General features: G+C 44.5%; 1 protein-coding gene across 6 annotated transcripts in view; it reads left to right on the top strand.

Annotated features, from left to right (window-relative positions):
- The window catches only part of LOC141075867 (cyclic AMP-responsive element-binding protein 3-like protein 3), a 227,420-nt gene extending 210,211 nt beyond the window's left edge, over positions 1–17,209 (top strand). For all 6 annotated transcript variants that reach the window (XM_073563031.1, XM_073563030.1, XM_073563029.1 and 3 more), the window contains one exon: positions 14,108–17,209. In XM_073563031.1, the coding sequence (XP_073419132.1) occupies positions 14,108–14,457 (350 nt within the window). In that variant the 3' untranslated portion in view covers positions 14,458–17,209. The remainder of the gene's footprint in view (positions 1–14,107) is intronic.
- The last annotated feature ends 8,336 nt before the right edge of the window (positions 17,210–25,545 follow it).

Here is a 25,545-nt window from a genome sequence, read left to right as displayed (position 1 = left end):
CTCATAGTCTGGGAGGCCTTCATGTGTTATTAGCAAACTCTATGCGAGCTTTCATATGTCTTGCACTGAGGAGAGGCTTCCATCGGGCCACTCTGCCATAAAGGCCCAACTGCCCGGTGGAGGGCTGCAGTGGTAGTTGACTTTGTGGAACTTTCTATCATCTCCCTACTGCATCTCTGGAGCTCAACCACAGTGATCTTGGGGTTCTTCTTTACCTCTCTCACCAAGGCTCTTCTCCCACGATTGCTCAGTTTGGCTGGATGGCCAGGTCTTGGAAGACTTCTGGTGGTCCCAAACTTCTTCCATGCGAGTGGCGGTGGTGTATCGTCCTCCCGGCCCCTCCCATCAGTTCCTGGATCATTTGCCACTTGGCTTCCACATTTTCTCTCCTGTGACATCCCTACCCTCATCATGGGAGATTTCAACATCCCCATTGCTCTTCCCCTCTCCCCATCTGCTACTCACCTTTTATCTCTAACCTCCTCATTTGGTCTTTTGCAGCTTACTAATTCTCCAACGCATGAAGACGGAAACTCCCTCAACTTGGTCTTCTCTCGGCTTTGTGCAGTGGATGATTTTGCAAACTCCCCTCTCCCGCTCTCTGACCACAATCTTCTTTCATTCTCTATCAAGAACTGCCAGGCTGCTCAGGTCACCCCTACTGTCCATACTTATAGAAACATACAGGCCATTAACACCCAGAAACTTGCGAAGAACTTGCAGTCTTCATTGGCCCCTATCTCCTCCCTCTCATGTCCTGATTCTGCACTGAAGCATTACAATGAAACAATTCAAAGTGCCCTGGATGAATTTGCACCCGCTATAAATAGAACACCACAACACAGATGGCGACAACCCTGGCACACCCTGCAAACACGTTTCCTGCAGCGGTGCTCCAGGTGCGCCGAACATCTGTGGAGAAAATCCAATCTACACGAAGATTTCATCCATTATAAGTTTATGCTTCGAACTTACAACACTGCCCTTCACCTCTCCAAACAAACCTATTTCAACACCCTCATCACCTCACAGTCCAATAACCCAAAACGTCTCTTTGACACTTTTCATTCTCGACTCAACCCAAGAGTACAGGCCCCAACCACGGAGCTCCGAGCTGACGATCTGGCCAATTACTTCAAAGAAAAAATTAACCAGATCCGACAGGAAATTATCTCCCAATCACCTCATACCATGCACTGTCCTCCCTCCCCCACTGCATCTAGCTCACTCTCTGATTTTGAACCAGTCACAGAAAAAGAAGTAAGCAGGCTCCTTGCATCTTCTCGCCCAACCATTTGTGTTATGAATGGGAAACCGAGGAGGAAAAAAAGACAGCAAGCCAAGTCTCAGAAAACCAGAGAAGTTGGTAACTGTGCAGATTGCAGATCCCTGAACTTACCCGCACAACTAGCAGCAGTCGTGGAGCGTTCCTACGTTGGTCCTAGACGCCTCATCACAACCGGAGAACTACATAAGCCTAAAGCAGGAAAAGAGGAAAACTAACTGCCCCAGAGCAGACCCCAAAGGAAAGACAGCCCCCACATGTACCGACGGTGAAACAAGATGAAAATACATACAAAGGCAGGAAAATAGGGTGAGCAAACGATGGGGCCCGACTAACTAAAAAGGACAGAAAAGGAAAGACACTGTCTGCAATCTGCCAAAAAAAACCTACAAAAATATTGTCCAACACTTCTGATAGCAAAATTAACCCTGAAGTCACTAGACTTCTAATCCTATATCAGCACTCTGAAATATTCTGAGACAGAGCAAAAAAGAGGCCAATCTAATAAGAGACAAAAAGCAGATTGGCAAATACTGATTAATAGGAGTGGAATTTCAGCATAGCCCCAGCAGGGGCAGGCTGATTACACAAAAAACTGAATTGACCAACAAGCGCAAGAGTGAACAATAGCAAAAAAACTTAACTTGAGAAGACTGGAAGAGAGCTGAAGTCCAGGACCTGAGAAGCAGACTGAATCACCAGCACCCGGATAGGGCGTCGGCTGTCTTATATCCAGTCTGATACTCCAGAGATCCAATCGTTATCTTCCTCATCCGGTGGCAGATCACTACCACTTAAACCAACCGCACTACCTCCTGTCACCACCAGAGGGAGAACGGAAGGGGAACTCTCAACTGGTGGAGCAGAAAATGAGTTCATGACACACTTGCATCAGTGACCCATTTCCGTCACATCTCCTCCAGTCCCTTTCCCCTGCTGTCACCACTCACCTAACTAAAATTTTTAACCTCTCTCTCTCTTCTGGTATCTTTCCCTCCTCATTCAAGCATGCCATCATACATCCACTACTTAAAAAACCATCCCTCGACCAAAACTGTGCCGCTAACTAAAGACCTGGCTCTAATCTTCCCTTTATCTCTAAACTCCTGGAATGCCTGGTCCACTCCCGCCTTATCCGCTATCTCTCTGATAACTCTCTTCTCGACCCTCTCCAATCCGGCTTCCGCTCCTTACACTCTACTGAAACTGCCCTCAGTAAAGTCTCTAATGATCTACTAACAGCTAAATCTAATGGTCATTACTCCATGCTAATTCTCTTGGATCTCTCTGCAGCATTGGACACTGTGGATCATCAGCGCCTCCTCACTATTCTCCGCTCCATTGGCCTCAAGGACACCATTCTCTCCTGGTTCTCCTCCTATCTCTCTGACCGCTCCTTTACTGTATCTTTTGCCGGTTCCTCCTCCTCTCACCTTTCCCTTACTGTTGGGGTTCCTCAAGGATCAGTCCTAGGCCCCCTCCGCTTCTCCTTGTACACTGCCCCTATTGGTCAAACAAATCAGTAGATTTGGTTTCCAGTACCATCTCTATGCTGATGACACCCAATTATACGCTTCTTCTCCTGACATCACGCCGGCCTTTCTAGAAAACACCGGCGATTGTCTAAACGCTGTGTCTAACATCATGTCCTCACTGTATCTGAAACTGAACCTGTCAAAGACTGAACTCCTTGTGTTTCCTCCCTCTACTAATGTACCTATACCCGACATTGCCATTGCTGTGTGTGGCTCCACTATTACTCCCCAGCAACATGCCCGCTGTCTTGGGGTCATACTTGATTCCGAGCTTTCCTTTGCCCCCCACATTCGATCACTGGCTCGCTCTTGTTATCTGCACCTCAAAAACATTTCTAGAATTCGACCTTTTCTTACTTTTGAGTCTGCAAAAACTCTTACTGTTTCTCTTATTCATTCTCGTCTCAACTATTGTAACTCTCTTCTAATCGGTCTCCCTCTTACCAAACTCTCCCCTCTCCAATCTGTCTTGAATGCTGCAGCCAGGATCATATTCCTCACCAATCGTTAAACCGATGCCTCTACCTTGTGCCAGTCATTACACTGGCTACCCATCCACTCCAGAAATCAGTATAAACTTATTACCCTCACCCACAAAGCCCTCCATGACTCAGCACCACCCTACATCTCCTATTATGAATGAGTCACCGTAGGAGGCAAAAACAGAAATACTAGCTAAGTCCAGAAAACCAGAGAAGTTGGCAGCTATCGGATTGCAGACCCCTGAACCTATCAACAGCAACTAGCAGTAGCCGTGGAGGGTTCCTATGGTGCCCTAGACCCCTCGATCACAGCCGTAGAACTAAATAGCCTAAAGACAGAAAGGGAAATCTAAACTGCCCCAGAGCAGACCCCAAAGCAATAGGCAGCCCCCAACATATAATGACGGTGAAGCAAGATGAAAAAACACTCACACAGATAGAAAGATAGGCTGAGCAAATGATGGGGCCCAAGCTAACTAAATAGGAAAGGAAAGAAAAGCTGCTGTCTGCAATCCACCAAAAACCCTATCAAAACAAGAGCCAGCAGACTGATAGGGAAAAAAGCCCTGAAGACGCTAGGCTTCAAAAAGACTATATCAGTACTCAGGTATTTTCTGAAGACAGAGCAAAAAGGAATCCAGCTCACCCCAGCAGGGAATGGCAGAAATCCAGAAAAACAAGGCAAAACAAAACCAAAACACAAATGCAAAAAGCAGAGCAGAAAACTTAGCTTTTGAGGAGCAGGAATCAGACTGGTCTCCTAGAATCCCTCAGAGAGATCACCAGCAAGGCAGAAGGGCGTCGGCTGCCTTATATCCAGACAGCAATTCCAGTCACCCATTCATCATCATCCTGCACAGGTGCTTGGTAATCAGCCTCACTACCTTCCTTCACCAGAAGAGGGAGTTCATCAGACCTCAATGGTGAAGGGGAAAATGAACTCACAACATCCTCCCTTGTTTCAGTATACCACCCTACCCACGCCCTCCGTTCTGCTGATGACCTGAGGTTAGCATCCTCAATAATCAGAACCTCCCACTCCCGTCTCCAAGACTTTACACATGCTGTGCCAATTCTTTGGAATGCACTTCCCAGGTCAATACGATTAGTCCCCAATCCCCACAATTTTAAGCGTGCCCTGAAAACGCATTTATTCAGACTGGCCTACCGCCTCAACACATTAACCTAATCTATCCCTGTGTGGCACAGCCAAAAGTTTTACCATAACTAGGTTCCCCGCATCATGTTCCCACATGCTTTATGCATCCATTAGCCCTGTGTCTGTACTGATACATACTTAACATTATAGCTGGTCCATACACTCAGGGCAACTGTTACCACCCACCTTTCGTGTCTTTTTTTTCCTCATAGATTGTAAGCTTGCGAGCAGGGCCCTTATTCCTCTTGGTATTTGTTATAATCTGTGATTATTGTTATGCTGTAATGTCTATTGTCTGTACAAATCCCCTCCGAAATGTAAAGTGCTGCGGAATATGTCCGCGCTATAGAAATAAAATTTATTATTATTATTATTAGAGTTGAACGAAACGGGTTGGTCAAATTCATAAGTCGCCGACTTTCGCTAAAGTCGGATTTCATGAAACGAAACCCGACCATAGCGTGAGGTCGGCCATGAGGTCGGCCATGAGGTCGGCTACCAGAGCGCCAAAATCATGTTTCAAATGATGCTTCCAGCGCCCTTTTTCAGCCAATGATGGAGGACGCACACTGTGGGCAATGCGGTGACATGGGCAGTGGTCACCACCATCTTTGAGAAGGGCATGCAAGTGATTGGTTTGCTTTGTGTGGCGTCACAGGGGCTATAAAAGGCCGTGCACGCTGACCACCATCTTACCTCTGCCGATCTTGGCATAGGGAGAGCTGCTGCTGATGATTCTCTAGGGAGAGCGTTAGGCAGGGAAGAAGAACAAAAAAACTGCTTCTGCTGGTAGCGATTTTCACTGTACAACACAACAGTTTCTGTGCAGTGACAGGGGAGGCTCTATTTTTGTGCATCAGCTCTGTTGGTTATTAGGCTGCCTTATAAGGCTCCCTGATAGCTGCATTGCTGTTTGCACACTGCTGTGCAAACTGCTTTTTGAAAAGCAAAAATACTTGTCTTCCTCTTTTCTGCACAGTTACCAAGCATTCATTTTTCCACACTTTGTGTGCAGCAGTCCTGCTTTTTATGCTGCCTGCTGCCATACTTGGACTGAGCGCATCATTGTCAGCCTCCTAAAATCTCTAGGGAGCTTCCAATTCTCCACAATACTATATACACCTTGTACTTTATCATGCACCAGCCATTTTCAGCCTGTTAAATTGAGGTGTAATCTAGAGTGGGCCTGAGATAATAGTTAAGCCTCCTAAAATCTCTAGGGAGATTCAAATTCTCCCCAATACTATATACACCTTGTACCTTGTTTTACAGTACCATATAACTGGTGGTATTTTGGGTACATTTTCCCAAAAATGAGGAAGTATGGTGGAAGAGGCCATGAACGTGGGTGGGGGTTGCCAGCTGGTACTGATGGTGGTGGTGCATCTGCTGGTAGTGGCAAAAGCACAATAGCACCTAAGGCAGGAGGTGTTGAGCCTGCGTCATCATCTGGCTCCACAAGGCCTTGAAGGCTCCCTTTTCTGGGAGTAGGTAAACTGCTTTTAAAGCCAGAGCTTCAGGAACAAGTTTTGGCTTACATTGCTGACACAGCCTCCAGCTCTATCGCCTCCTCTTCTGAAGTTTCAAAAAATAAAAGCACTGAGTCATCAGTGGAGGCTCCTGGTCAGGAACAACACCTTTTCTTGTGTCCTTCACCCCTACCAAAAGTGAAGGATGCGGCAGGCCACACGACAGGTTACTCCATGGAGCTCTTTTCACATACCATGCCTGGGTTATCAAGTCAAATTGTGAATTCCCCAGTCCAAGATGAATCTGACCACTACATTCCCCTCGCGCTCTACACAGCCAGAATCTGACCCTGATGAAACTCAGGTTCCCCTTCCCTCATACTATACCACCTTACACGGTGACAAAGAGGAAGGTGCAGATGAAAGTGCAGGTTCCTTGAGCAGGTGGGGGGGCATACTCATGGGTGACGGCTCTGTCACAGTGCCCCTTATAGTGCGCAAAAGTGTCTCTGCCAGTGGGAGGGCCCTCCACCCGCTGTCAGACACACCGCCGTACTATGAGGGGCCCTGTGCCAGTGCCGTCGTCAACGAGTGGGCCCCCCTGCTTGCTCAGGATCACAGCACATGCAAAGTTGAAATACTTACCTCTCCCTGCTCCACCGCCGTGACATCTTCCACGTTTCCTGACAGTGACATTCTGGTCAGAGAGCGCGATGACATCACGTCTGTACGCCCTCTGCCTAAACAGTCCAAGTGCAGAGAGATGGAAGATGGGGACGAGGAGCAGTCCAGAGTACAGGGATTCCCTAGCGAGGAGACTTATTTAATTGTTTTAAAGGTTGGGAGCAATTTTTGGGGAGCACTATACTCTGGAGAATGATATACGCGGCCCACCATACATTGGAGCATTCCAAAGGTGGACATCAGACACTGGAGCAGCATTTACAGGGCCCATTATACACTGGAGCATTCGAAATGGGGCCCCATTATATGGAGCATTATTTGGGCCCATAAGACACTGGAGCATCATCCATGGGGCCCATCATATACTGGAGTATTGTAAATGGCGCAGATTATATATGGAGCATTATTTGGACCAATCGTACACTAGAGCATCATCCGTGAGGCCCATCATATGCTGGAGCTTTCCAAATGGAGGACATCAGACACTGGAGCAGCATTTACAGGGCCCATTATACACTGGAGCATTAGAAATGGGGCCCATTATATATGGAGCATTATTTGGGCCCATAAGACAGTGGAGCTTCATCCATGGGGACCAACATATACTGTAGCATTATGTGGAGCTCATCATATACTATATCGAACATTATGTGGGACCAATGATTCTGTATGGAGAAATATATGGGCCTCATTACTCTGTATGGCGCACTATGCGGTCGCCATAATACTGTATGGAGTAATATACTGTCCGTTTTTGGAGCTATTGGAGAATTTAAAATGGATATCAGTCATGTGATGTAAGAATTGAAGTATTTTTCATTGTACTATACCGCTATTTCTCTGCCGTATCAGAGGATCATGAATTGTGGCATGTGTTAAAGGAGCCGAGTGACACTCTGTGGCCCTGGGCCCATGAAAATCTGGTGCCAGCCCTACCCCCCCCACAACTTTAGCCAAATAACCCCCAGTTTTCAATGCCTAACTATTATTATAAAGTAAATTAAGGTTGACAAGCTTAAGTAATAAGAATTGATGCTTTTGGCATTAAAATGGGCACTGTAGGTGTGTTTCACTGCCGACTTTTCTTCCCCATTGACTTGCATTGAGTTTCATGTTTCAGTCGGCCTTCGACTTTTCACGATAATCGGCCGATTGCGTTCGACCCGACTTTTGCGAAAGTCGGGTTTCATGAAACCCGACTCGACCCGAAAAAAGGCAAAGTCGCTCATCTCTACTTATGACCATGTGATATTTCAGCTTTTCTTTTTTAATAAATTAGCAAAAATTTTGACATTTCTGAACTTTTTTGAATTTACCAAATGGTTGTAATGAAACAAAGAGTGAAAAATTTAAAGGGGTCTGAATACTTTCCAAACTCACTTTACCTCCCATCGACTATGCGACCATTAGCCACACTACAGTACTAAGATTAACCTCTTCAGCTTTTCTGTTTTTGAGTTTTCATTTATTGCTCCTTTTCTTCTCAGAGCCATAACATTTTTATTTTTCCATCAGTATGGCCATGTAGTGTACTGGAAAACAGTAGAAAAAAATCAAAGTGCAGTGAAATTGCAAAAAAATGCAATTCCACAATTGTTTTTTGTGTTTTTTTTTTTTACCATTTTCACTGAATGTTAAAGCTGACATGCCATTATGATTCTCCAGGTTATTACGAGTTTGTAGATACCAAACATGTATAGGTTATTTTTTTATTTAAGTGGTGAAAAAAAAGCCAAAATTTGTAAACAAAAAAAGTCATCATTTTCCGAGACCCATAACGTCTCCATTTTTTGTGATCTGGGGCTGGGTGACGACTTTTGCGTGTCGAGCTGGCGTTTTTATTGATACCATTTTGGTGTAGATACGATCTTTTGATCATCCATTATTGAATTTTTATGAGGTAATTATGTGGTGATAAAAAAATCGTAATTATGGCATTTTGATTTTTTTTCTCGTTATGTCGTTTACCGGTTGGATTAATTATTTTTATGTATTGATAGATCGTCCGTTTTTGGGCAGCGCCCATAGCAGTTCGGAGATGACAACCCATCGGCAACCCATCACGGGGATTGTCAGCGGCATTTAACACGTTAACAGCCTCGGGTGGATCGCAATTTCACCCGCAGCTGTTGGGGGCACATGTCAGCTGTGTCCCTATTACTGCACATATTGTGTTGTAATGTGTGCCCTCTAGATGGTAAAAAAACCCACTATAATATATTAATGCTCTCTGCACGTGCCCTAGAAAACAATGCCCACCTTTTACCCCATAGAAAGTAATAATGCCCTCTGTGTGCCCATTTGACAGTCACAATGACCAGAGTTTCCCTATAACAATAAGTGCCCACTTAACATTTAATCATGTCCCTAGTCTCCCCCCTGTACAGCTCCCCTATACACAGTATAATGCTCTCCTAATGCCCCCCACACAGTATACTGACCCCTTAGCCCTTAGAAAAATAGAAAACTGAGCTGTGGTATAACTTGAATAACATGCATGATGTAAAAGCATGTTCACACTGGCCATGGAAATAAACAAAAGCAAAGAAAAGTGCATATACCCAGGGGTGAACCTAGCCTCTCTGCTGCCTGAGGCAAACTGCAAAATGGCACCCCTCCCATAGTAAAATCAGAACAAATAAATCTGGTTTACTCTTTACTAGCCTAACCTGATGCATATGTAAAATACATACACTTTTAAATAGGAATATATTTGAAACAACGATCTTTACACTTGTCTTCAGGGACTCAATCCGCCTGAGGCGAAGTGATCAACTTGCTTCATTTTAGGTGCACCCCTGGTCGAGGAACAGTGCTTACTGTAGCGCTTCTTCCCCGGTAGGCGTCCATGTGGGACTGATGCGGCACATAGTTGCCACACGAATTACACACACGGACACGGATATCTCCACTTCCGGTTTTTCCGGTACCAGAAATATCAGGATGTGTGAAACCAGCCTAAAGCCATATTCACATGTTCAGTATTTGGTCAGTATTTTACCTCAGTATTTGTAAGCCAAATCAGGAGTGGGTGAGAAATTCAGAAGTGGTGACATGTTTGTATTATACTTTTCCTCTGATTGTTCCACTCCTGGTTTTGGCCTACAAATACTGAGGTAAAATACTGAACGTGTGAACGTGGCTTGATAGAGGGTTTCTGCTACTTCTGACTTCATGCAGACAGAAGTTGCAGTCACAAGATGGCACAGATAAAAGGTTTAGACGGTGACATTACACACAGGAACTCTGTATACAGTGTATTGTGTACAGGTAATACAGTTATCACCAGTGACATACACAGGAGCTCTTTATATAGCGTCAATGTACAGGTAATACAGTGACTACCGGTGTCATTCTACACAGGAGCTCTGTATATAATGCATAGGTAATACAATGATCACTGGTAAAATTATACACCGGACCGCTGTATATAGTGTGCAGTGTATAGTGTCAGTGTACAGGTAACACACTAACTCACCAGTGACGTCTCTAGGTGAAGTCCTTCATCTTTGGTTTTCATTTTTCATCCAGCACAGACCGCCATCACTTCTTCCAGCCAGGGATCATCTCTGCAGGAAATAACACAGTTACAGTATCTAGAGCACCACTTCCAGAACACATTACTTAATTTTATTCCAAATTCTAAACTACACCAGATGAAGAAAAAAAGCGACAGTGTCGCTCTGCACATCAACAGGACCGCCCACCCATTTAAAACAGTATCCTCAAAAAATAAAATAAATACATCACTGCAGTAATAATATCCCTTAATTAGCATTTAAAGCAGGAATAGAACAATCCACAAAATAGATTATCTGTGTAGCAAGGTGGATATTAAAACTTAACCTTTATTAGGCAAAGTTGTAAAAAGCCAAATTAGTCAAACAAAAACAAAGGGGTACCACAGTAAAGGAAGTGCCCTAAAACCAACAAACAGAAAAAAAGGGGGGGCAGGGGATTGTTAAAAAGGTACTACTAGCCTCTCAGATCCTCAATATTACTCTGATGGCAAAATGACTATAGTTCCCCTGAGGATATGTCATCCACTTGTCCAAGTAAGTCACAATAACATGTATGGGTATAACATCCTTTTCTTATAAGCACAACTTATTTGTACCATATAAATGAGATCATGTCTATACTATTCATCCTATGGGCAACCATAGTCATTTTGCTATCAGGTCAGATTAATATTGAGGATCTCAGAGGCCAGTAGTACCTTTTTAACAACTCCCCCTTTTTCTGTTCATTGGTTATAAGGCACTTCCTTCACTGTGGTACCCCTTTGTTTTTGTTGTTTGACTAATTTGGCTTTTTACAATTTTAACTAATAAAGGATAAGTTTTAATATCCACCTTGCTACACAGATAATCCCTTAATTAGCCCTTATGGTATATCCTGGCCTCCGTGGGTCAAATTCCTGGATCCAGCTGTATGTTCTCCCATCCTGCCCTCATGAGTATCCATTGTGCCCCCATGTGATGTCCCATGATCCTGCCCCACCTGACTCAATCGTATCCATCCTGCCCCATGATCCCGCTTCATCTGCCTCCATCGTATCCATCCTGCCCCATTATCCTGCCCCATCTGTCTCCAATCCTGCCCCATCTGTCTCCATCCTGCCCCCTCCGTGCTCCATTCTGCCTCCTCCATGCTCCATTCTGCCCCCTCTGTGCTCCATTCTGCCCCTTCCGTGCTCCGTTCTGCTACCCCGTGCTCCATTATGCCCCGCGGCAAATTTTAGGCCACACCCATTACCATACCCATTTCAACACTAGTCACACCCATATCCATGCCCCAATTGCACCCATTTAGCACTGCTGATCACACTGACTGGTACTGAGGGCACATTGGCTGGTACTATGCACACTGACTGGTACTGAGGAAAAGAAAGAAAGAAAGCAAAGAGAAAGAAAGAAAGAACAGAGAGAAAGAAAGAGAGAACAGAGAGAGAAATAAAGAGGGGACAGAGAGAGAGAACAGAGAAAGAAAGAAAGAGAAAGAAAGAACAGAGAGAGAAATGAAGAACAGAGAGAGAGAAAGGGAGAACAGAAAGAAAAGAGAAAAAGGAAGAATAGAGAGAGAAAGAAAGAACAGAGAGAGAAAGAAAGAGGGAAAGAAAGAACAGAGACAGAGAAAGAAAAGAGAGAGAAAGAAAGAGGGGAAGGAAGAAAGAACAGAGAGAGAGAAAGAAAGAGGGGAAAGAAAGAACAGAGAGAAAGAAAGAGGGGAAAGAAAGAAAGAAAGAAAGAACAGAGAAAGAAAGAAAGAACAGAGAGAGAAAATGAAAGAGAGAAAGAACAGAGAGAGAAAGGTAAGAGCGGGAAAGAAAGAACAAAGAGAGAAACAGAGAGAGAAAGAAAGATTAGAGAGGGAAAGAAAGAACAGAGAGTGAAAGAAAAAGAGTGAGAGAAATAAAGATTTGAGAGGGAAAGAAAGAACAGAGAGAAACAGAAAGAAACAGAGAAAGAAAGATTTTATAAAGATACTATAGCAGCCCGGCTCCCATTGTAATGCTCACCTAAGCCTCCTGGTGCAGGACATATCATGATCTGCTCACATGGCCGGCATCCCTGATTCCAAGGCAATCCTGCTGTCTGTGCTGTCGGAGGAAGAAACGGTGATAGAGTTGAAGCATTCCCTGAAGTGCCTCCATGGTTCTGTTACACTCTCTTCCCGAAATTACCTCATTTCTGGTCAGCCTCCAGCACATCACTTCCAGTGGAACATCATGTGCGAGTTTTAAAGTGCTCCTCGGGGCTTCGCCATGTACTCCTGGGTTCGCCGGAAAAGTAAGCTCCCGGCTGGGACAGCGGGGCAGAATCTCAAAATTAGGACTGTCCCACCGGATCCAGGATGGTTGGGAGGTATGAATGCTCCCCACCATACACCTTGTACACGCACGGCTCTGCACACCTCATACACACACAGTTCCTCTTTGTATGCCTCTGTAGGGGAATGGACTGATGTGTGGACCTGTCTGATGAAAAAGGCAAATGTAAAAAGTGCAGTGTACAATGTTTTACTGTAACTGGTATAGATGTTTGGGGAAAACAGCTAGAATTAGCTAGTGACAGTGTAGTACTGAGTTTTGGTCCTGCACACACTGAGGCCCCTGATCATGTGACCCCTCACTTCTCCCCTCCTGTGACTTCATCACAGGTCTTGTGCTCACAGAACAGCCATATATGAGCAACCCAAGCAGATGTAGGAGAGGAGAATCTGCCGCCCCCTGTCTTCAGGGACACACCGCCGCCTGAGACAGAGTGCTCAACTTGCCTTATGGTAGGTGCGCCCCTGCATATACCCTAATGAAAATAAATAAGTAAAAAAGCAAGTTCATTAAATAATTAACATAAGGTACTTAGTAAACACTGTTTTTGATCAATAAAAGCATAAAGCTGTCCCACCACGACATGGTGTACCCCATTAGGACAGTACCTACACTCCCATTTTATTTTATTCCTGGCCAATCCCGGTCAGTGGGCCTCTACTTAACTAGTTAAGCTCCAAACCATCCTTAACTTTTTAATGTTTCCATCGACATATCTATATAAGAGCTTGTTTTTTTTGTAGGACAAGTTGTACTTTTGAATGACACTTCCATTTTACGTTTTAAGCACTTTAAACATGGGTAAAAAAAAGTCCATGCCAAATGAAATGGTGAAAAAAATGCAGTTTCGCCATTGTTTTTTGGGTGTTCATTATATAGAAAAAATAATAATGATAATTTTATTTCTATAGCTCCAACATATTCCGCAGCACTTAACATTATAGAGGGGACTTCTACAGACAATAGACATTACAGCATAACAATAAACACATAATGACCTGGAAATATGATTCTTCAGGTCAATATGATTATGCCAATAACAAATTTGCTTACTTTTCTTTTAAGTGATTTGTAAAAGTAAAGTGGTAAAAAAAATTGGGTTCGTATCACCATTTGCCAGAATTCATATCATTTATATTTTTTCAACAATGGCTTCCTCCATACAGCCCAAGTTCCGGCAGTGTAAGGCTAAGTTCACATATTTAGTAATCATCCGTTAGAAACGGCTCAAGCAGCAATCTATTGCCAAAAATTTTTATATTAAATCCCCCTCCTTTTCCCAACAATGTAAAGAGTGAAATCTAAAACCTAGAAAAATTTCCATATCACTCCTTTCATATTTGTCAGAATATAAATTAGTACAACCATAATTATGTCAACCCACAAAACAAAGTTAACAGATCATTTTTAAATTTTTTTCAGGCTTTGTTTTTGCAACAATCGTGGATTTGTGGTTTATATTTTCCATTCTACACTGCTTGAAATTTTTTTTCCTGCTTCAAATGCATATGGTATGGTAGAAAAAAAAAATGGCGGCGTACCAACAGGTTATAGAAACACTCCCATCAAAATGTTTATCCTCTTATAAGCTCTTTGTAGAAACAGGAGGATTAAAGTAAAAATGTCATATAATCCATCTAACATTTTTTGTGCTTCCTAGTATTTTCCAGGTCCTTGCATAATGAAGCTTTGTCAAGAGTATTACATTTTCAACATGAGACCCAAGAGGCTGCACATTGGGGTAGTCCAAGGAGCCAGACACCTAAGAGAGAAATGGGGTCTCTTCGAAAGTATCTGGATGAAGTAATATCTATCAAAGAACAACATCTAACTGAGGAGCAATCACGTGAAGTAAAGAATCTGACACAGCAGCCAAATAAGGATCATGTGTCGTTGGTGGATGATAGAAGAGGAGAAAGCCTACATGGGTTAAAGGATGATCACGTGGCACCACAAATGATGACGCATGTGTCTTGGAAAGAATCCTTGAAACAAGAGGGGGAGCTGTAAATTTTCAACCAGGAAAAAAAGATGTCATTCAAACATGGGACAACATAGTAAAAAATGTAAATCCAATCACATTCTAGGGAATGGACCTCATTCAAGTTAGCTCACATATGGCAGAAAAGCTGGACCATAGTTTTGTGTAATTACTGTGGATGATTGCAATATTTTTAGGGATAAATAAAAAGGGAGCTCTAATATGGATAAAGCTTGCCCTAGACCAGTGTTCCCCAACTCCGGTCCTCAAGAGCCACCAACAGGTCATGTCTTCAGGATTTCCTTAGTATTGCACAGGTGATAATTCCATCACCTGAGCAATACTGAGGAAATCCTGAAAACATGACCTGTTGGTGGCTCTTGAGGACCGGAGTTGGGGAACACTGCCCTAGACAATAGATGGAAATTGCATCCTGTCTGCTATGATTGACTGTATCACTAACTTCAGACTGTATCTGCCCAGCTTTAATGTTTACCTTTCATGTGCATGTCCATGGCGTGATTTAGAGAGGCTTTCCCATTTCAACTTTTTTTCTCTAATTCGGTCTGCCCATATTTTAAATAATAAAACTATAGAGTACTCATAGTTCCTGGATCCATCGCTTCATCTTCCCCACTCATGTAATGGCTGCAGCAATGGTGATCTAATGTCACTGGTTCAGCCTGTACAGTCACCTGAGCAGCAGCGCTAGACCCAAGGAAAATGAATATAAACTGATTTGCCGTAGTGACAAGATTAGTATTGTTGAAAGGGAAAACCCCCTTTCGCATGAATATATCTACAAGAGGAAGTTATGATGGCTTCTTTTCTATTTATTGTTTTTTTATATTATCATTTTACATTCAATTTCTTATCACTAGTCTGTGGTCCAACACAATCCTTTCCTTAAAATCATCTGTAACTTTAATAATTCTTGAACGGATTTCTTCCTTTGAAAAAACTGAAAATCTGACATTGTCACATTAGGTTTATCAGCAGGATGCTTCAAAATGTCCTAGCCCTAATGTCCATTGTATGTCTTCGGAGACCAATATTGGTGTGTGTGAATGGCCATTGGATCTGATTAAAATCTGTCTCATCTGCCAGAAAATGAACCTGACTTGCTTAAAAATGTGTTTGCAAAATACAATGATTCTAGCGTGTAAACAGATAGCTGAAAGACAGGTTCATCATAAGTAAGGAAAGATTCATTTTGGAACAATCATAACAAATGATGAAGACGAGTATATCTATTGATATACTTTGTGGCTAAAGCCGCCATACTTTTTAGATAGCTGCTGACCAAACAATGGTTCAGTTGATTGTTTGGCTGCTATCTCACCTGACTCTCTAACACACAGGACCACTCGCTGTGCCAAGTGCTCCTGTGTTTTCTATGAGAGCCACTGCTAAACTCCTGAGCCGCAGCTTATATCTCAGAGAACAAAAGGATCAACAGTCAGAATTCTGCCAGATCTATATGTCCCCCGCCCCCAGATTATCCGCTATAGGGGGCTCTCATTCACATTACACTGTCAGCCTAAAGCCCCCTTCTCACATAGCGAGGTCGCTGAAGCATCACCGATCTTGTGATGCAACAGCTACCTCGCTAGCGATCTCGCTACATGTGACACATAGCGGCGACCGCCCTCCCCGGTGGATATCGCTGATCGTGCTCAAATGTCCTGAGCCAGTTTTTCGTCGTCGGTGTCCCGCCGGCCAGCGCGCATCGCTGTTTGACTCTGACGAGCGACCTCGTTGGCGACCAGAACTCAGGGATGCAGGCTGGAATCGTCAGAATAGCTGCTGTGTGACAAGGTACCAACGACCGGCGAGGTCGTCATACGGATCGCCATATCGTTGCTGCGTCGCTGAAGAGATCTGCCTGTTACCGGGTCGTATCGTTGTCGGGATCGCTGGTGCGTCGCTATGTGAAACGGGACCCTAACTCATTGCTATTAGCAGGTTCAGCTGATATTAGTCAAATGTACATGGGAGATTAAATACCTGGTCTATGTTACCCAATTGGTGGCGTTAAACAACCGCTAATTGGCCACATATTAAATGTGATCTGCGAACAGGTAGACCGCATTTATTATTCACGCAGCAATAGATCGTCCTGTGTGCATAGACTACCATTGTTCTCTGCAGCACATTGTCCTGCGTAAATAGCCTAAGAAGCCCCCTAACTCAAACCAGTGGCATATAATACGGAGCAATGCCACGCGAGAATACATCACATTGCAGTCTGACTAATGTTAGAAAATGAGTCAGAGCCTATCTTCAATTTGTTTCCCAGCTCGAATCGGACTGAGAAAAACATTGCAGAATAATGCAATTGTCTTCAAAAACTGAATTGCACTCACCAATGCAAGTCAATGGAAGAAAAAAAAATTGCATGGCTCTCGGACCATATGTCTGCCGTTCGATTTTTATGCACAACTCTCAAAGTAAACGCGACATTTCATCAGCCAAGTGCAGTAAATTCACAACCCGGACTGTAAGAATAGAATAGATAGATAGATTGAAATATGTCGGTGCAATATATAATCAGCTTGTGAGAGTAGTTTTTTGTACTTATATTTAATAAATAAATGAAAAAAATGTCATGGGGTCCCCCCCTTGTTTATTAATAACCAACAAGAGGGAGCTCATTTCATTTGAATTCTGTTGCATGAAAACATTAATATAATCTACCAGAAGAGGGAGCAACTACTCTTTGAATTCTGCTTTATGAAAACATTAATAAAATGTCCCACAAGAGGGAGCACCTACTGTTTCTATTCTGTGTAATGAAAACATTAATATAATCTACCACAAGAGGGAGCTCTTTTTCTTAGAATTCTGTTTTATGAAAACATTTAGGATGTGTGCACACGCTGCGGATTCTGCTGCGGTTCCGCTGCGAATCCGCAGCAGTTTTTGCTGCGGTGTACAGTACCATAATATCCTATGGATATTAAAAACCGCAGTGCAGATTTACCTGCGGATTTTAAAAAATCCGCGCGGCCAAATCCGCATCCCATTCCGCAGCGTGTGCACGTACCCTAATAAAATGTCCAACAAGAGGGAGCTCCTACTCTTTGTATTTTGTTGAATGAAAACATTAACCCCTTTCTGACATCCGACGTACTATCCTGTCCACGGTACCTGGGCCCGTATGACACGGGGGGAGCGCCACTAATCGCGGCCTAGTGTCAGCTGATTATCTCAAATATGATCGCAGTGTACCGGGGGTACAGGGAAGAATCACACAGGGAGAGGGCTGCCTGCATGCTTCCCTGAGACCCTCGGAGCAGCACGATGTGCTAGCGCTGCTCCGAGGGTCTTGTCCCTGCAGGCCCCCGGATCCAAGATGGCTACAGGGGCCTTTGGGGTCCTGCAGGGAGGCGGTTTCCTCAGTGCCTTTGCTGTGCAAAGTGTCAGATCAGCGATCTGACACTACACAGTGATGTTCCCCCCTGGGACAATAAAATAAAGTACAAAAAAAAACACATGTGTAAAGATAATTTATAAAAAAATCCCTAAATAAATTAAAAAAATATTCCCTAATAAATTCTTTTTTTTGTAAATAAAAAAACAATAAAAGTATACATATTTATAAATAACCATGGTACCACTGAAAACGTCATCTTGTCCTGCAAAAAACAAGCAACAATACAGCATCATCAGCAAAAAATTAAAAGTTATAGCTCGCAGAATAAAGCGATGCAAAAATAATTATTCTTTATGTAAAATTGTTTTTATTGTATAAAAGCGCCAAAACATAAAAAAATGATATAAATGAGGTATCGCTGTAATCGTACTGACCCGAAGAATAAAACCGCTTTATCAATTTTACCGCACGCGGAACGGTGTAAACGCACCCCCCCAAAAGAAATTCATGAAACGCTGGTTTTTGTTCATTCTGTGTCTCAAAAATCGGAATAAAAAGCGATCAAAAAATGTCACGTGCCCGAAAATGGTACCAATAAAAACGTCAACTCGTCCCGCAAAAAATAAGATCTAACATGACTCTGTGGGTCAAAATCCGGAAAAATTATAGCTCTCAAAATGTGGTGATGCAAAAACTATTTTTACAATAAAAAGCGTCTTTTAGCATGTGACAACTGCCAAACATAAAAATCCGCTATAAATAGTAAATCAAACCCCCCGTTATCACCCCCCTTAGTTAGGGAAAAATAATAAAATTTAAAAAATGTATTTATTTCCATTTTCCCATTAGGGTTAGGGTTAGGGCTAGGGCTAGGGTTAGGGCTGAGATTAGGGCTAGGGCTAGAGTTAGGGCTAGGGTTAGGGATGAGATTAGGGTTAGGGGTGTGTTGGGGTTAGGGTTGGAGTTAGAATTGTGGGTTTCCACTGTTTGGGCACATCAGGAGCTCTCCAAATGCAACATGGCGTCTGATCTCAATTCCAGGAAATTCTGCATTGAAAAACCCAAATGGTGCTGCTTCCCTTCCAAGCTCTGCCATGCGCCCAAACAGTGGTTTCCTCCCACATATGGGGTATCAGCCTACTCAGGACAAATTGCAAAACAACTTTTGGGGTCCAATTTCTCCTGTTACCCTTCGGAAAATAAAAACAATTGGACATGAAGTAATTTTTTTGTGAAAAAAAGTTAAATGTTCATTTTCTTTAAACATTCAAATAATTCCTGTGAAGCACCTGAAGGGTTAATAAACTTCTTGAATGTGGTTTTGAGCACCTTGAGGGGTGCAGTTTTTAGAATGGTGTCACTTTTGGGTATTTTCTATCATACAGACCCCTCAAAGTGACTTCAAATGTGATGTGGTCCCTAAATAAAATGGTGTTGTAAAAATGAGAAATCTCTGGTCAACTTTTAACCCTTATAACTTTGTAACAAAGTTATAAGAATGAAATGTTACCACTAACATGAAGTACAATATGTCAGGAGAAAACAATGTCAGAATCACTGGGATCCATGGAAGTGTTCCAGAGTTATTACCTCATAAAGGGACAGTGGTCTGAATTGTAAAACTTGGCCCTTGGGGGCAAAGGGGTTAACATAATCTACCACAAGAGGGAGCTTCTTTTCTTTGAATTCTGTTTTATGAATACATTAATATAATGTCCGACAAGAGGGAGTTCCTACTCTTTGAAATCTGTTGAATAAAAACATTAATATAATCTACCACAAGAGGGAGCTCCTACTCTTTGAAGTCTGTTGAATGAATACATTAATATAATCTACCACAAGAGGGAGCTCCTTCTTTTTGTATTTTGCTGAATGAAAACATTAATATAATTTACCACAAGAGTGAGCTCCTACTCTTTAAAATCTATTGAATTAAAGGATTCACCAGGGTTGATTAAATTATACACATAGTAGGAGAATGTTACCTTGGATAACTATCAGGACATGAAAACAGTAATGATTCTATTTAGATCCCTTTTCCCATAATTGTATGCATTGAGATTAATTTTTAGCATGGTGTTTAATTATTCCATTCCCAAACAATATATCCATAGTTCCACAGAGGTCAAGTGTTAAACCCCTTTGGTGAATTAGCAGCTGACCAAGGTCACAGAGCCATCACTGGGGCGCAGCGTGTCTCAGCTGTATATATGGGGTGAGGTGACAGCTCGCTTGGACCCTTTGTGCTGCCTATTGAACAGCACAGATTTATCTGAAGGGGGGCTGCGGCAGCTAATCTGAATTCGGAGCAGCTGGGAATTGGCAGTGTGATTGTTGTGCTGCCAAGTGCATTGCCAAAGGGGTGTATGTCCAATTACAGGAAACTTCGGTTACAGCTACATCTACTTGTACAAATACAGTCATGTCGGAAAGTGTTGGCACCCTTGAAATAGTTCCAGAAAATGAAATATTTCTCACAGAAAATTATTAAAATGACATATGTTTTGCTAAACATGTTTATTTCCTTTGTGTGTCTTGGAACAATAATGTAATGTGAAAAATGAAAAAAAAAAATCTTTAAAAATAAAAAAAAGAATATACTCCTTTGGAGAACAGAGGATGGCAGTGAAAGGGTCAGCTCTGCACCTGCGTCTCACTAACTTTTGGGATATACTGCTATGTGCACACGCTGCGGTTTTTGCTGCGGTTCCGCTGCGGTTTTGGCCCTGCAGAACTGCAGCAGTTCCGCAGACATGGTACAGTACCATGTAACCCTATGGGTTTTCAAAACCGCAGTGCTCACGATGCGGTTTTTTCCGCGCGGTTTTGCTGCGGTTTTTTTTCCGCAGCATGTCAATTGTTTCTGAGGATTCTGCTGCGGTTTCACACCTTTAACATAGTAGAGGTGTGAAACCACAGGGAAAAACCACAGGCCAAACCGCAGCAAAACCGCAGGTCACTTTACCTGCGGATCCGCGGGAAAAAACCTGCACTTAGCCTACTGCTGCAGGAGATTGTTTTGATAAGCACAACACTCAGGTGCTCAGCCTTTCACTGCGATCATCTGTACTCCAAATCAGGATTGTTTTTATCAGCGCAATTGAAAGCTGGTAAATAGACTCGGGAAAAGCAGGAGTTTGCCCATTCATTCTTTGGTTTCCTTAAGTGTTTTTTTCAGAAGGTTTTGAAGCGGTTTTTTGGGGTTTGTGCGCACGTCTGATTTACATGAGTCCACACAGAAACCCTTTTTTTCCTCAATTTTTTTATTATTGTTCCAATGCACACAAAGGAAATAAGCATGTGTTTAACAAAACGCGTAATTTCAATAACTTCATTTTCTTGAACAATTTCAAGTGTGCCAACACTCTCAGCCATGACCGTAATAATATGAGAGAAAGACAAACGAGCAAAAAAACAGATTGCAAATTCATGTATCCATTAACATAAAGCTTCATTACAAAAACAGAGCAGCGTACAATGCGATTAAAAAACATAAAAACGAGCAAAATTTGCTAAAATCTAGACCACAGAAACTAGGCACATTCTGAGCACAAAAGATAGATATGTGGTCATTATGAAATCCAGCAGGCAGAATCATGCCTTGGAAAAATTGTATCTTCTTTATTGTGAGACAATTAAACAACTCGAAAAACCTTGCAAAAGTCAAAAATAACAAATGGGCTTCAGAACTATGTCCTTGATCTTTGTACTGATGTTTTTCAATCGTTTCTTTTGTCCATTTGTAGGTAACAGCAGGTTCGCAGGATGCAGTGACGAAACACGAGACCGAGTGTTGTTTTGGAAAATAACGTTTATGAACTGGAGCCGCTAGGGCTATACTGAGCAACCAAAAAGGGGTAACAATAAGGGTCTGTGCACACGGTGCGGTTTCTACTGCGGATCCGCAGCGGATTTGCCGCTGCAGATCTGCAGCAGAACTGCAGGTGATGTACAGTACCATTATAGCCTATGTAAAAAAAAAAACCGCTGTGCACATGCTGTGGATTTTTCCGTGTGTTTTTTGCGCGGAAAAAAAAAGCAGCATGTGACTTCTTTTGTGCGGATTTGCTGCAGTTTTCCACCTGCTCCATTCTACAAATCCGCAGGTGGAAAACCGCACAAAAACGGCAGTAAAACCGCAAAAAAAGGAAGAACTCCGCAGGATAATGCAGGTCACTTGACCTGCGGATTTAGTAAAATCCGCGCGGAAAAATACGTGGGAGGATCCGCACTGTGTGCACATAGCCTAATTGTCCTCGCAGGGACTCAACAACAATAACAACACTTTTCTTTAACGAGAATGTGACTGACCCAACAAGGCCAGCTACTATGGGGCCACGAAACGGCCAACTACGGGTCCTTATTTTCTAAAGTCAACTTATCCTACCTGACGTCCCTCGGTGTCGCTGGTGTGGCTGCTTTGGTATCGCTGATGTGGCTGCTTTGATGTCGCTGATGTGGCTTCTTTGACATTGCAGCCGCTGGGCCCAGCTGTTGAGGAAATGTCGTAGTCTTCAGGTGTCCCGCACCCAGGAGAAGTTGGGGCACAACAGGCCCTAAGGGAGTCTTTCCTTGCGGTAGCCACAGCAGGGTCCCGTTCGCTAGCGAGTCCACGGGGACTCCAATCCCCCCAAGCAGGGTAGTGATGTAGTCTGGAAGAGTGGCGGTTGGTAGGCCACGTGCACAGACTGGGCCTGTGCAAAGAGTCTCTCCGTAGGCGAGGAGCAGGCCCCAACTGCCAACTGTAGCAGGGTAATGGCAGCCCTGGGCAGTGATGCACAGGCCGCAACTGCGGACTGTAGTGGGGCAGTAGCGGGCAGGCCGCCACTGCGAGCAGGATTGATGCGGCAGCAGCCACGGGAGACAGCAGACAGGCCACAACGGGCTGAAGCACAGCGGTACCGGCTGCGGACGACCGTGGGCAGGTCGTGTCCCCGACTTGGCTGTGGGTGACAGTCTCTGGTCGGTAAGTTCGGCACCTCCTCTCTGACCGGTGCAGAGAATGTCCTCTCTGCTGACGTTCTCCCCTCTGGTCACCGTCGGCCGCTCTCGCTCTCTCACAGTCCCACAGCCCCTTGTTCAGTGTCTGGCGTGCCACCAACTGTCTCCCCAGCGTGCCCCCTGCTCCTTTTATACTCGCCCCTCCCCTTGCTGCCCAGTCACGCTCAGTCATCTGCTCTCCTCCTTTGTTCCCTGGAACCCAGATGGCGGTCCCCTTGGTTCCGGCCCAGACAACCTATGGGGGTCCTCCTTCCTACACTCCCCCACCATGTAAGCTCGCCAGTCCTCGGGCGAGTTCTTCAGTGTACATAAGTTGATCTGCGGAGGTGCCAGTTTTTGTTGCCATATGAACTGGTCTTGTTGTATCGTTCGGGGGGTTTGCCGGCGGTTGACCGCTCGGAGCATCTTAATTTGACTGGGGTGGAGTCTTCTGGGGTGGTGGACGGTGGTGAGTTAACTAATTCGGGCAGGTTAATTGTGTCAGTTGATTCGTCATTGAGAGAGCCCTTGGTTATTGGGGAAAAGTCTTCGTCGTCCGGGTCCCAGAACACAGGCAACGGTTCAGAGACTGGAGGGGCAAGTTCAGGTTGTTCCGGGTCGATCGAGATACATGGACGTAACATATTATGGTGCACAATGCGAGTGGGCAGCGTTCCATCTTTCTCGGGTTGTATTTCGTACACAGGTCCCTCAGGATTTATGCGGCGTAGGACCCGATATGGACTCTCTTCCCAGCGTTGCTCTAATTTGTTCTGGGGGCGTTGATCTAGTATGAGTGCTCGGTCTCTGCTTTGGAGGTTGCGAGGTGAAGTTTTAGTCTTTCCTGGATGTTCTAAGTCTTGGAGTTTGGTATGTACGATTCGATGAAGAGTTAGCAGCCAATGTCGATGATTTCGGACCCATGAAGAAACTCCGGTCCAGGGCTGGGGCTCCTCCGGGTCCAACTCTCCCTCCGTGACCCCTTTGCCCTCTCGTCCGAACAACAGAGAGTAGGGGGTGTGGCCGGTAACTCTATGTACTCGGTTGTTATAGACCCATACTAATTCAGGGACATATTCGGGCCAACGGGCCTTCTTGTCACTCTCCAGAGTACGCAACATTTGGATTAATGTCCAATGAAATCGTTCGCAGGCCCTGTTTCCCTGCGGGTGATACGGCGTGGTCCAGGATTTGTCAATACCATAGAGACGGTGTATTTCCTCCATAACTTTTCCCAAAAAGCATGCTTCTTGATCTGAATGTATCCGTTGAGAACAGCCGTAAACTTGTATGAAGTTTCCGCAAATTGCGGAGGCGGCCGACTCCGCGGTCTGATCTCAAGTGGGGGTGACCACAGCGAACTTAGTGAAATGGTCCACCATGACGAGGCAGTGTTCGTACCCCTGGAATGCGGGAACAATGGTCAGGTAATCCACCATCAGAAGCTCGAGGGGTGCTGAGGTCACAATTGTTTGTACTGAGGTTCACTGTGCGGGCGGTTTAGCTAATTCACATGGGCGACAGGTCTGGCAAGTCTCGTCCACAACAGCCTGTAAGCGTGGATGGTAAATTTTCTGTTGTAACCATTGCAAAGTCTTTTGAGCCCCGAAATGAGCCCCTTTTTCGTGGGCTTCTCGAGCCAGTTTGTGGAGTAGGGCTCCGGGCGTAACTACCTGCCAGATTGTCATATAGGTTGTACGTGATGTCTTTTTACGATACAATAGTCCCATTCGGATTACCAGCCTCTCCCATTGTCGTAACATTAGCGACATGTCCTGAGTCAAAGTTCATCTCTGGGGGGTCAGTGGGCAATTTGCCAGCAGCGACCCACGTCCGAAGAAGTCTAATTTCGTCGTCTTCTTGCTGCTGCTGGATCCACTCGTCCCAGGATTGTTCCAACATGCCTCTTTGGGTCTTCGAGGGAGATATTTTCTGGGTGGCAGCTGTGAGCACGGCAGCAGTGAGGGTGAACGGTATCTCTTCCCCTTCTAGTTTGTTGTCTCGACTCTTCCCTGGGGTTGTATGTCGAATTCTGGAGAGGGCATCAGCATGTACATTCTCGGCCCCTCTTTTATAGATGATTTTATTGTAGAATTTCGCCATCCAGGCCACCCATCTTTGTTCCAGAGCTCCCAGTTTGGTGTTTTCCAAATGAGCCAGCGGGTTATTGTCGGTCCGCACCACTACTTCAGAGCCCGCCAGGTACTCTGCGAACCGCTCCGTCATGGCTCACACCACTGCGAGGAGCTCGAGCTTAAAGGAGCTGTAATTGTCAGGGTTGTGCTTGGAATCATGGAGTGAGCGGCTTCCATGCGCGATCACTTTCTCCCGGCCGTCTGGAACCTGTGACAACACAGCCCCCAGCCCGTGAAAACTCCCATCAGTGTGTAGGATGAACGGTAGCGAGAAATCCACATACGCCAACACCGGGGCATCCGAGAGCGCAGCCTTAAGGTCTTGGAAGGCCTCTTCTTGAGGTTGTTGACACTGGATTTTCTGTCCATTTGCCCCAGCGGGAGCCCCCTTCAGCAGGTCGTGCAGGGCTCGAGCTCGAGATGCAAAATTCCTTGCGAAACGACCGTAGTATCCAGCCAACCCCAGGAAGGCCCGCACGTCTTTTATCGTCTCGGGGGTAGGTCATCCCTGAATAACAGCAACCTTTTCCCGGGACGGCCTCACGCTCTCTGCCGAGACGACATGGCCCAGATACTCAATCTGGGAGCGAAATAGGTGGCATTTTTGGGGTTTTACCTTCAACCCG

This window comes from Dendrobates tinctorius, unplaced genomic scaffold (assembly GCF_039654945.1).
Source record: "Dendrobates tinctorius isolate UK_male_01 unplaced genomic scaffold, ASM3965494v1 ptg000377l, whole genome shotgun sequence".
In the NCBI taxonomy this organism is placed as follows: domain Eukaryota; kingdom Metazoa; phylum Chordata; class Amphibia; order Anura; family Dendrobatidae; genus Dendrobates; species Dendrobates tinctorius.
Note: the sequence above shows the minus strand (reverse complement) of the source record. Positions and strands in the feature narration are given on the sequence as shown.